The sequence below is a fragment of the Podarcis erhardii genome (assembly GCF_964252035.2).
Source record: "Podarcis erhardii genome assembly, chromosome: 3".
Lineage (NCBI taxonomy): Eukaryota > Metazoa > Chordata > Lepidosauria > Squamata > Lacertidae > Podarcis > Podarcis erhardii.
Window position 1 is genome coordinate 41,584,115 of NC_138507.1, and position 13,270 is coordinate 41,597,384.

Below are 13,270 nucleotides of genomic sequence, written 5' to 3' on the forward strand. Positions count from 1 at the left end.
GTATTTTGTTGCTAGGAGACCTATATTGAAATACAAACGGAACATCTGCCTCAGCTGCTACTCAGGATGATCTCTGCCTTGACGAGCCACCTGCAGACTTTGCACTTGTCTGAGCTAGCGGATTCCTTGAAACTCTGCTCAAAGATTCTTAGCAAAGTTCAGCCTCCGCTGTTGTCCGCTGGTACTGACGGTGCCTTGCAGTTTCCGAGCAGGCACAGCATCATCAAAGAATGGGAAGAAAGAAAGGTAATCCAGAAAATACTCTTCTCGTTTCGTTTTTAAAAATAAACAGCTCCAACCTTTGAAACAGTTGCTATAAGCTTAGCTCCCATTCTGTTGCTTTAAAACCTGTGGCCTACTTCAAGAATGGACTGGCTGCTACATATGCACCTTGCGGGCTTTATATTAGAAAAAAGATAGCTTCGTGTGCCATGTGCACCAGGAACACAGAAAGGCTTAAGAAGTTAGGAATATGCATGCATATTTTTGTTTGTTTGTTTCCCTGGAAGTGTAAAATACCTGATCCATAAGATCAGAGGCTCTGCTCTGTGTGCACCTGCCATGTGAAGTGAGGCAAGTTGTTACTAGGAATGTGGCCTTCTCGGTGGTGGCACCTTGGCTGTAGGAAACTCTCCCAGAGAGGCCCACCTGCCACCTGTATGGAATCCCATCAAATTCAGTGAGTATCCCTTAAGTGGTGGTGGCAAAAAATCACTGTGTGTTGCGGAGACTAGTTTTCTGAACTCACCTGCGCTTAAACTATAAACAAACGACAAAAGCAGATGTGCAGCTGGTGAAAATGAGAGAACAACATTTGCTAACATACAAAATGACACGGTTTGCTTTCCACCTCTGATTTTATTCAGCTCTTGCTCCTTCCTTACTCTTGTCTCAATTAGATGCCACCAGTTTCTGCAGAGAACCCAAACGATGTGTTTGAAGATGGTGAAAATCCTCCAAGCAGCCGGTCCTCCGAAAGTGGCTTTACCGAGTTTGTGCAGTATCAGGCAGATACGACTGATGACATTGACAGGATGCTGAGTGGGGGGTCTGGAACAACTGGACTCCCCATTATAGGCAGCACTTCTTCAGAGACTGAGACAGTTTCCACTCTGGGTTCTGAGGAAACAATTGTTCAGCCGTCTTCCAAGATGGCCCAGGGGACAGGATCTCGAAGTGGGAAGACAACAACAGTTCAGAAGACTGCAATGCAGTGCTGTTTGGAGTATGTCCAGCAGTTTTTAACCAGATTTATCAACCTGTACATCATTCCAAGCAACTCCTTGTCTCGGCCTTTAGCAGCTGAGCTTCAGGAGGACCTCGTCAGGGGGAAAGGAGAGGCTGCACAGTGTACCAGAGAGTCACAAGGGGATGCAGCTAAAGGGAAAAGGACCACTAAGAAGACATCGCCAAAAGAATACCTCTCTGCCTTCATTGCTGCATGTCAGCTCTTCCTTGAGTGCTCAAGTTTTCCAGTTTACATTGCAGAGGGAAACCACACATCAGAAATACATGCTGAACAGACAGATATTGGTGAGTAATTTCCTACATTTTTAATCTCCTCCCCATTAAAACTTCCTTTCAGGTTTGATCTTTCACTTTTTGTAAAACCAGTTTTGACTACCTTTTGTTTCTCTCTCTTTGTGCACAAACCCAGTTCTCCTATTCTTTATTATTATTTTTTAAAGATATGTTTCCTAGTAAAAAAAGGGCTTGATGGGAGGTATACTGGGTTTTGATTTGGGTAATTGTTAGAATGGATTTTCTTCAGACTTAAACATCAATCCTGCTTAATTTCTATCAGTATGTGTGTTTGACATTGGGATACATCAGATGTAAATTGATGCACTTCCAGTGTATTTTTGGTGTAGGTTATTCTCTCACTTCACATCTGCTGTGTGATATGGTTGCTTGCAGTTAATAAGCTCCTGCATTGAGTATCTAATACATATGAAAACTTCAACGCTTTGTTGATGCATATAAAGTATCTCATCTTTCAAAAGAGGGTTGGGGGGCCAGTAGTACTATTCTGTGTCAGTTAGTCTCAAAGAACAGGCATTCAATTCCTCTGTGGCTTCTGAAAGCTTTGTTTTCTGAAATCAGTTTCTAGCTGTAGTCCCCCCCCCTCCAAAGTCTCATATGGAAGCATTGAAACTGCCTTACCCCAGGTCAGATTATTTGTCCATCAATCCCTGCGCTGTCTGCTCTCACTGGCACTGGCTCTGCAGGGTCTCAGGCCTAGCTGGGCCTTTCCTACCTCCTGGTCCTATTAGCTAGAGATGTTGGGGGTTGAGCCTGAGAACCTTCTTCATGTGTAGTGTAAGGTTCTGAGCTTCTGTTCCTCAAGACCTCATCCCAAGGGGCCCACTGTGAAGCACTTTTGTACAATCCGTGTGAGGTTACTGACACACCCCAACAGCCAACCTGAGGTTTCCATAGTTGAAATAATAGCCATATCATTAAAGTATCTCCATTCCAGTGACAGTGATGGTGTGCAGTTGCTAGTCCATCTTCCATAAGTGCTTAACTACCCAACTTTAGAGTTTTGGTTTATTATTCTACTCCCTCCAGATGTTGTTGGACTGCAACTCCCATCACCCCCAACCATTGACCTTGCTGGCTGAGGTTGATGGGAGTTGTAGCCCAACAACATCTGGAGGTTGTGACATTGGCTATTCCTACTATATCTTGCCACCTTTTTGTTGTTCAGTTTCAAGTCAGGTGTTTGGGTTTTTTTAGCACAGATTATAGTTGTCATGCCTAAGGACCTATATCTATGTTGGATATAGATAAAGAAGCAGGAGTAGAAGGGATGATTTTGGAAAGCAGCTAGTTCATGGTTGGAGGGCAATTAATGCATTTAAGCTTGGGAATTCTGATTCGTGTACTTAGCCCATGAACCTCCAACCTCTGCTTTCAGTGGAGTCTACAGATCAGCAGGCATGTTCAGATCTGATATCTCCATTGAAATAAATGGAACAGTCCATGCATTTGCACACAATAAACCCATTGAAATCAATGGACTTAAGTCCTGCCTTTGATTCAGTTGGTCTACTTGAGTATTACTTAGTTGGATACAACGCCATGTGTGCAAATAAGGCATACATCTTAGTTCTAGGATGGGGGCCATATTTGTATTGCTGCCTCCCTTCATTCCTTTTATCATTTTTAGACGGCAGTTAATCTCGCATTCCTCCTGTTCAGCATTATCTGTGTGATATGGTTGCTTGTCATGATCCCTTGAGATCCATTACAAATTTAGATGGTGGCCGTGATCCATTTCAGTATGCCCAAGTGCCTACTGCATATAGGCATCAGGATTTTTAAAAATTAAAATATCAAAAAGCAGCCTCTCAAACTGCTTTTGAACACTGATTTTCAAAAGCAGCCTACCTGTTTTGGGGTAGCACAGGGCTGGTCTGCTGTTTGAAGATAGGCCATCAAAAGCCCAGCTAGACATGCGGAGTAAACTGTGATACATTTCTGCAAAGTCTTTTATTTTCTCTCTACTTTTCCCACTAGAGTTTAACCTATTTGAAGTAGCTGATGGTGGTACAGTAGATATGCAAGATGGAGGGGTGGTGGGTGGGAATAAATATAATTTTCCAATATAAGAGGAACTGCTTTTTTTTAATAGAAGCCCTTTCCTTTCAGATTGTGAAGAAGAGCAGCCCCCCTTGTGGCTCCAGACTCTTATGGGTGCTTGCAGACAAGCCAGTGATTTCAGCATCCAAGGTGTCACTATTTCTTTAATAATGGACTTAGTGGGATTGACTCAGTCCGTTGCTTTTGTCACTGGAGAAAATCTGAATAGTGTGGACGCGCCACAGCCTCTGAGTCCAAACCAAGGAAGAGTGGCTGTTGTCATCAGACCTCCTCTCACTCAAGGCAACCTCCGATACATGGCTGAAAAGACAGATTTTTTCAAGGTACAGTAAAACAGTCATACAGCTTCCGTAATGATAAAAATGTGCCAGGCAGAAGAACCTCTGCAGCATTTATTTTCACTTTCTACAAAGCCTGATTAGTTGTTAGTTGGTGGTTTAAAGCAAGTTCTAGCTGGGAAAGTAAGCCAGCTGCATAACCTATGGTTTGAAGTTGGCTTGTTCAGAAACTTTGAATTCTTTTTTTAAAAAAATTGTATCTAGACAAGGTTATGTCCTTAAATTCTATTGATTTTTGGTAGGACTTATGCAGAAGCTTGTCAAGTGGGGCACAGCTACTATGCTAGCATCCCAGCCGGTGGGTTGCTGTTGTATATTCATGAGGCAGTAGGGAGGGTGTCATGATGCAAACACACCAGCGAGCCAGTCTGGTGCTCCTGCCAATGTGTTAGCACCACACTGACCTCCCTAACACCTCACCCTTCCACCTTCCAGCAGTGATCTGCCTACTGGGAAACTAGCACAGCAGTTCTGTCCACCTGGTGACCCACTTCTGAACTTCAGAGGTACTTAATTTCTAAGTACTGCACCCAATCTTTGCACCTTACGAGACTGTTATCACTGCTTCGGGTTAACTTAATACATTGCTCTGAAGCTCATTACACACTACACTACTTGTTAAATATTTTACCCTTTAATCCAGATAATAGCATAAGAATAACCTGCTGAATCAGGCCAATGGTCCATTTCGTCCAGCATCCTGTTCTCACAGTGGCCCTTTGGAAGCCTGCCAGCAGGACATGAGCACAACAGCACCCTGTTGTTCCACCCCCACCCCTGTCAAAGTCCACTGCACAGCACTTCCCCGGTGTCTGACAGCCAGCTAGTTATGGGGCGCTTGGGAAACCCAGTGCAAGGGGCTTTGCTTCTGTGGCACCATGCGGTTTGCAATGAAACTGCTGCTAAAACAGATGTTGCTATTGCATTTTACAGAAATTTCTTTCTGGGCTTTATAAAGGCTTGGACCCAAAAACTCATGGGTGGAACTCTGCTTGAACAGTGAGGCTTTTTCATGCTAAGCTTCCTCCGCAACCCCCTGAAAAGCCACTTTTGAGGGGTAGAGGGACCCTATGGAAGAATATAGGATGTGTTGGGGGTGGAAGCAAAAGGACAGACTTGGCAGAAATTGGGGGAAACCTTGTAAAAGTGGAAATGCCTTCCCATTGTAGAGGAGCACCTACATTACATTTGGATCTCAGTGTTTTTCTACATCAGATGGGTTACACCTAGGCATCTCCCCATAGCTGTTCACTCTGATAAGACAGCTATAACTGTGTCTGTGTGTATTTCTCCTGTGTTCCTTTCCAAAGCATGTGGCATTAACACTATGGGACCAGTTGGGTGATGGAACACCTCAACATCACCAGAAGAGTGTGGAGCTTTTTTTCCAGTTGCACAATCTAGTTCCATCATCTAGCATTTGTGAGGATGTTATCAGTCAACAGTTGACCCACAGAGACAAGGTAAATGCTGGCTCACATGTATTACACTCTTTTGAGGTGTGCTCAATTTGGGAATTGAGGCAGTGAAACTATTTTAGAATCCTATATTATCATTGCAGATTATGCAGGTAAAATGCAAGACATGGGAGCCTCACGGTGGTGTTGGTGAGGAACAGTGCAATTCTTATGCAGGCAACCTTCCTTCCTAACAGTAGTGTCTTAATTAATAATAATAATAAAATAAATAAAATAGTTCCTTCTTTCCAGTGTGGTTCTTTGCAACCAGGCTTGCTCTTCCTCTAATTTTGTTCAGGTACTGTCTTTAGTCCAGCTTCTTGGATGGCACTAAATAAATAACAAGCTTCATACCGCTCTGCCCTCTTATTTCTGCGTTCCTATTCTGATACTGTACTGAGGGAAAGGTACAAAAAGGAAAATTGTGAACCAAAAGCTAGCTTGTGATTTCATTTATGATTTAACCGCAGCAATCACTTGATTATACCGTTTCCATGTGTTCCGACTTGGCTCTGATTTAGATTGCCACTTCCCTCCATACTTCCTCCAGTGAATTGTTTAACCATGTTATCTGTCTGTCTGTTCTGCAGAAAATCAGGACAGAAGCTCATGCCAAGTTTGCAGTGCTATGGCACCTCACCAGAGACCTCCATATTAACAAGTCCTCATCGTATGGTCGCTCATTTGACAGGTTGGTTGGATTCAAAGATATTCAAAGTTTAATTGTCTCTACCCAGGAAGAGCCATGTCACTTTCTGACCTAGAAGGCAGCCCCCCTCCCAATTCCAAATGGAAAGATAGCCAATCTCTTACACCTTTGCAGAGTCCTCCCATTATGCAGTAGATGAAGTGTCTGTCAAGTTGTTCAGCCAGGTTTCCCCAACTGAAGAAACTACAGGCTGATGCCCATAGTTACAACCATTGTGGTTTTTATTTGGATTTTTTCCCCCATCCTCAGGTCCTTATTTATCATGCTGGACAGCCTTAACAGTTTGGATGGTTCTACCTGGTCAGTTGGTCAGGCCTGGTTAAATCAAGTGCTCCAACGTCACGACATTGCAAGAGTCCTTGAACCTTTGCTTCTGTTGCTTCTCCACCCAAAAACTCAGCGCATTTCTGTCCAGAGAGTGCAGGCTGAATGCTACTGGAATAAACCATCTTGTTATCCTGAGGATGAAAATGAAAATAATTTTATGCAGAAATTTAACTGTGGTGATTGTAAGTACTGTGTTTAAAAACCCTAATTTCACATATCTGCCTTACTAATATGCCTTTACAGTACTCCATCATACAGACAATGACCATTTTGTGCACGTTCAAGGCGTGCACAGCATGGTCGGACCTAGAGCAGGGCGGGCATACATACGCTCCGCCGTCTCGTGCGATGACCCAGAATGCAACCCCCAAGCAAATCGGGGGTTGCCTGCACTTCCATATGGGGTCATATCACAAATGGAATATATCCATGAATTAGTAGCTGGGCCAATGCTGTCCATGCCATTACTGATCCCGGAGAGGATGGCGTGGAGTCTAGAATGGTATGAAAGGAGTGCTCTGGTAGTATTCTGTCCTGATACCATTTTCTTGAAGCATCTCAATTTAGACATCATACAATGGTACCTTGGGTTACAGACGCTTCAGGTTACAGGCGCTTCAGGTTACAGACTCCGCTAACCCAGAAATAGTACCTCAGGTTAAGAACTTTGCTTCAGGATGAGAACAGAAATTGTGCTCTGGTGGCGCAGCGGCAGCAGAAGGCCCTATTAGCTAAAGTGGTGCTTCAGGTTAAGAACAGTTTCAGGTTAAGAATGGACCTCCGGAACGAATTAAGTACTTAACCTGAGGTACCACTGTATTGGTTTAGAAGGGACTCGCCAAAAATGGTAATAATGCCACAAGCCGAAGCAGATACTGTCTTCTCTAAACATTATTTATTTCCTGTTTTGTGGACTGTCATCTAGTCTAAGAGTCTTAACTTATTTTTAGAATTAATGGATTATTGATAAGCTTGTTTATCAAGAGGAATTTAGTCCAAGTATATATGTTATGAACTGGGAAGTTATTCAGTTACATTTATGATAGATCTGGTCATCAGGTTATAATTTCTGTGTTTTACTAAACCAACCCTTTAAAAATTAATTCTGGTATGGATTGTTTTCTGTTTATTACTCATCCACAATGCACTGCTGCACAATGTAATTTATTCTCTAACTTAATGTGGAATTCTTGACATGCCAGATGAGAACCTAATTAAACCATAAACCAAGCACATTGTCTGTATATTCCCCCCATACATTATCTTCTGATTTTTTGATCAATTACAGATGTCAAAGTCCAACAGCAACATTTAATCAGAGGTCAAATGCTTTGCTTTACAGATTTAGAACATTTATTAAAATATTCATTGAGTGCTTTTTGTACTTCAGTTAGTAATTGCTCATATTTGCAACACAGGTGGGCCCTGATCCAGAGCTCCGTTGGGTCTGTAAACCCATCTACAGAGCATTTAGACTTAACTGAGGGATTGCTAACTAAATGTAATTTATACAGCCTCTGAATAGTACTCTTGTATATTAACTTGTAAACGATCCGTCTGTAAAGCTGCTTAGCAAGGAAGGAATGTTACGTGATTTAGGGAACTAATTGTTCAGTGTCTGTAGAAAAACATCACATCTAAATTCCCTTTTTCTTTTAAGCATTTGCCCACATGCCGGTAAGTCAGGAACAAGACATTACTGCTAAAGAGAACAACGAGAAGCAACTTGCCATGGATGAAATGGAGAACTTCAGTCTTACAGTCAACCCATTAAGTGACAGGATCTCCCTACTGAGTACCAGCAGTGAAACTCTTCCTATGGTTGCATCTGATTTTGATCTTCCTGACCATCAGATAGAAATAATGCAGAGTTCAGACTCTGGCTGTTCCCAGTCATCTGCTGGGGATAACCTAAGCTTCGAGGCAGAAGCTGAAAGCCTGATGGCAACAGACAGTTCTCAGCATTTGAGGGGAGATTCGCCAGATGAAATTGTCCAGCAGCTGGTCACTGACTTGATATGCAAGGTTGTCAGCGGGCTTGGAGAAGATACCGAACCAGGTAAGCATTACCTGTATTCAGAAGATGCCTCCACTAAGCTAAATGCTTTGGATCCCTCCGAAGAGGCGGCTAAAACTGAAGACCCAAACATTCAAGACAGCCAGAGCAGTTTGCTTAGCAACGACAGTTCTCAATTGCTATCTGCCTCGACCGAGACGGGACTGGACAGCATTTCCAACGAAATCTCCAGAAACAATTCCTCTCCTTGCATCTCAGTAAGCGAGCAGAGTCTCTGTGACCCAATTTCCGCGTCAGCAGAAACCAAGTCTAGGCAGAGAAGTCACAGCAGCATCCAGTTCAGCTTTAAAGGGAAATTCCCTGAAAAAACATCGGAGAAAGAAACCATTGTGAAAGAGTCCGGTAAGCAGCCGGGAGCAAAGCCCAAAGTCAAAATAGCTAAGAAGAAAGACGACGAGAAGAAGAAGGCGCAAGCCGAGAAGCTTAAACAAACCAGTGTTTTCTTCACCGATGGCCTCGACTTGGAAAATTGGTACAGCTGCGGAGAGGGAGAGATCTCGGAAATCGAGAGTGACACAGGTTCACCAGGAATGCGAAAGTCGCCCCACTTTAATATCCATCCTTTATACCAGCATGTGCTGTTGTACCTTCAGGTGTATGACTCCTCAAGGACTCTCTATGCTTTCTCTGCCATTAAAGCCATCTTGAAAACAAACCCTTCCGCTTTTGTGAATGCCATCTCCACCACCAGCGTCAACAATGCCTATACCCCACAGCTGTCCTTACTTCAGAATCTTTTGGCCAGACATCGCATATCGGTTATGGGCAAAGACTTCTACAGCCATATCCCAGTGGACTCGAACCATAATTTCCGTAGCTCCATGTACATAGAGATCCTCATTTCTCTGTGCTTGTACTACATGCGGAGCCACTATCCAACCCACGTGAAAGTCTCCCCGCAGGACCTGATAGGGAACCGCAACATGCAGATGATGAGCATTGAGATTCTGACCCTTCTCTTCGCTGAGCTGTCCAAAGTGGTGGAGAGTTCCACGAAGGGCTTTCCCAGCTTCATCTCAGACATGCTGTCCAAATGCAAGGTGCAGAAAGTGGTTCTGCACTGTTTGCTCTCCTCCATCTTCAGCGCCCAGAAGTGGCACAGCGAGAAGGTCGCTGGGAAAAACATGGTGGCCATTGAGGAAGGCTACTCTGAAGACAGCCTCATCAATTTCTCCGAGGACGAGCTTGACAACGGCAGCACCCTGCAGTCGCAGCTCTTGAAAGTCCTCCAGCGGCTCATTGTCCTGGAGCACAGAGTGATGACTGTGCCCGAGGAGAACGAGGCAGGCTTTGACTTTGTCGTGACGGACTTGGAGCACATCAACCCCCAGCAGCCAATGACTTCCCTTCAGTATTTGCACTCTCAGCCAATCACCTCCCAAGGCATGTTTCTCTGTGCCGTGATAAGAGCGTTGCACCAGCACTGTGCCTGTAAGATGCATCCCCAGTGGATAGGACTCATTACTGCTTCCCTGCCTTACATGGGGAAGGTGCTCCAAAGAGTGGTGGTTTCTGTGACCCTCCAGCTTTGCCGGAACCTGGACAACCTGATTCAGCAGTACAGATACGAAACAGGATTATCCAGCAGCAGGCATGTGTCTCTCTTTCTCTTGGCCATTTTTTAAAATGTTTAATTTGATCCCTTCAAAATTGCAACAAATTCAATGTTGTGTTTTAGGCCCCTTTGGATGGCATCAGTTACTCCACCAGATGTGATGCTCACTCTGCTGGAAGGCATTACAACTGTCATTCACTATTGCTTGCTGGATCCAACCGCACAGTATCATCAGGTAAGCATGTTCAAGGATTTGACCCTGTCTTTGTCTATGCATGTGTTTTAACTGTAACATTTATTTTTGTCATTTGAGAGGGAGGAAACCATTATTGAATTGACTATACCTCTAGATCAGGGTTTCCCAAACCTGGGTCTCCAGCTGTTTTTGGACTGCAGTTCCTATCATTCCTGACCACTGGTCCTGCTAGCTAGGGATGATGGGAGTTGTAGTCCAAAACCAACTGGAAACCTAAGTTTAGGAAACCCTTCTATAGATCCTTTGCTTATGAGAACAGTTTAAAGGTAAAGGTAAAGGTACCCCTGCCAGTCGTGTCCGACTCTAGGGTTGTGCGCCCATCTCACTTAAGAGGCCGGGGGCCAGCGCTGTCCGGAGACACTTCCGGGTCACGTGGCCAGCGTGACGAAGCTGCTCTGGCGAGCCAGCACCAGCGCAGCACACAGAAACGCCGTTTACCTTCCCGCTATAAAGCGGTCCCTATTTATCTACTTGCACTTAAGAGTGATTTCAAACTGCTAGGTGGGCAGGAGCTGGGACCGAATGACGGGAGCTCACCCCGCCGCGGGGATTCGAACCGCTGACCATGCGATCAGCAAGCCCTAGGCGCTGAGGTTTTACCCACAGCACCACCTGTGTCACCTGAGAATAGTTTAGGAGCCCATAATTTGCTGTGTTCTGTAGTGGCACCCAGTAAGTCTGCACATTGCATGGTTTCCTTACAACTCATGTGCATTGGGTTGGTTTAACAGCAGTGCTAATTCTGGGTACACCCCTTAGGGCCAGCCCAAGACATTTGCTTCTTGATGTAGAGCAGGACATGGCGCCCACCTAAGGATGAGGAATATAGTACCCATGGTTGGCAAGTTATTTTGGCACCTGAGGCTGAAAGTGACACAAGCATCTCTCCATCCCTGGAAATAAAAACACTATAATAATAAATGAAATGAATGACAATTTACTATTCCTTTTTGATGTGCGGGTGCTTAATGATAGGGTCGGCCCTAGTATATCCACTATTAGTGTTAAGCCTATATTTTAAAGTTCTAAGCCTTCGACTCAGTGCACACTAAGAGGGAGAGGAGAGACCCAAAGTGAGAAAGGGCAGAATTGTACATGTGTGGAGGAGGTAGGCCCTTTCCTGTATCACTGAGAGTAATTGATATATTTTGCTCTTCTTTGTTGGTACCAGCTTCTGGTGACTGTAGACCAAAAGCATATGCTAGAAGCACGCAGTGGGATCTTGTCTATCCTTCACATGATCATGTCATCTGTGACTCTTCTGTGGAGCATCCTGCACCAGGCGGACTCTTCAGAGAAAACAGCTGCTGCAGCTGCTGCATCCATTACCACCATTAATCTTGGATCAACAAAGGTCAGAAGAACATGAATGGTGCTGTGTGTGTCTGCGTGCTGTGTGTATGACTTTGTCAGACTAGATGGAGTTGTGTCTGTTTGAATGTAACCTACAAAGTGTTTAGTAAATCACCAGCACAGAACCTGAAGAACCACCAGCAACCCTGTAGGTTAACAGAGGGCAAACTCTGACTCCAAGTTCCTCTTAAAATTCCCCCATATCCAGCCTTAGCCACTGGTACCAAACATCCACAGATTTTATTCTACTTCTGTTTGCAGTGGGAAAGTATCCCTTGCAAGCCCCATTTCATTTTATATCATCACCAGCACTTACATTCTCCAATAATAATATTTATTTGGGAATTGAATAAGTTGTGGGGAATTCTGTTATGATTTGTTGTTGTTGTTGTTTAGTCGAGTCTGACTCTTCGTGACCCCATGGACCAGAGCACACCAGGCACTCCTGTCTTGCACTGCCTCCCGCAGTTTGGTCAAACTCATGCTGGTAGCTTCGAGAACACTGTCCAACCATCTCGTCCTCTGTCGTCCCCTTCTCCTTGTGCCCTCCATCTTTCCCAACATCAGGGTCTTTTCCAGGGAGTCTTCTCTTCTCATGAGGTGGCCAAAGTATTGGAGCCTCAGCTTCACGATCTGTCCTTCCAGTGAGCACTCAGGGCTGATTTCCTTCAGAATGGATCGGTTTGATCTTCTTGCAGTCCATGGGACTCTCAAGAGTCTCCTCCAGCACCATAATTCAAAAGCATAAATTCTTTGGCGATCAGCCTTCTTTATGGTCCAGCTCTCACTTCCATACGTCACTACTGGGAAAACCATGGCTGTTATGATAGAAGCTACAAATGAAGCAACAAATTCTTTATTTGTTAACAGCATTTCATCGTGAAAGATCTAGCCCAGAGGTCAGCAAACTTTTTTAGCAGGGGGCTGGTCCACTGTCCCTCAGACCTTGTGGGGGGCCAGACTATATTTTTTGGGGGGAGGGGCGGTGAACGAATTCCTATGCCCCACAAATAACAAAGAGATGCATTTTAAATAAAAGCACACATTCTACTCATGTAAAAACATGCTGATTCCGATTTAGAAGGCGATTAGGCCGGTTCTGGCCCCCAGACCTTAGTTTGCCTACCCATGATCTAGCCCATTACTCTCTTTTTTGTTAACACTTGCATTTGTTAACACCTCAAACAAACCAGCACTAACTTCCCTCGAAAAATTCATACTGCTTAGCTGTTCCTACAGAAAATAATCCAAGAGTGTATTTTTGTATCATATGTAGGCAACCTATTTTCTGTTGGTTCATAGGCAGGGCATTGCCCTACCAGATATTCATCTGTAGTTCTTTCAGTTTCTAGGTGATTGTAACATATATTAAGTTTTCAGGTACTTACTTTCATATGTTGTGGTCACGTGAGAAGATAGGAATTCTGTATATATGAAATGAGTTGAATATGAATATGAATTCTGAATATATGAAATGAGACTTGTCATGGATCCGATGCTAAACTTAGATCTCAGGATGGTATTATTATCCATTGTTATCCAAAGTGTTACAAATAAGAACTTACTTATAAAAATGATTTAAAGAAAAAAGA

At 44.0% G+C, this 13,270-nt stretch overlaps 1 protein-coding gene across 5 annotated transcripts in view; it reads left to right on the plus strand.

Annotated features, from left to right (window-relative positions):
• Window positions 1-13,270, plus strand: part of DOP1A (DOP1 leucine zipper like protein A) — a 54,225-nt gene that overhangs the window by 24,821 nt on the left and 16,134 nt on the right. For all 5 annotated transcript variants that reach the window (XM_081856651.1, XM_081856649.1, XM_081856652.1 and 2 more), the window contains 9 exons: window positions 16-246; window positions 900-1,533; window positions 3,655-3,929; window positions 5,255-5,407; window positions 5,992-6,092; window positions 6,360-6,619; window positions 8,098-10,105; window positions 10,193-10,304; window positions 11,497-11,679. In XM_081856651.1, coding sequence (XP_081712777.1) covers window positions 16-246; window positions 900-1,533; window positions 3,655-3,929; window positions 5,255-5,407; window positions 5,992-6,092; window positions 6,360-6,619; window positions 8,098-10,105; window positions 10,193-10,304; window positions 11,497-11,679 — 3,957 coding nt within the window. The remainder of the gene's footprint in view (window positions 1-15; window positions 247-899; window positions 1,534-3,654; window positions 3,930-5,254; window positions 5,408-5,991; window positions 6,093-6,359; window positions 6,620-8,097; window positions 10,106-10,192; window positions 10,305-11,496; window positions 11,680-13,270) is intronic.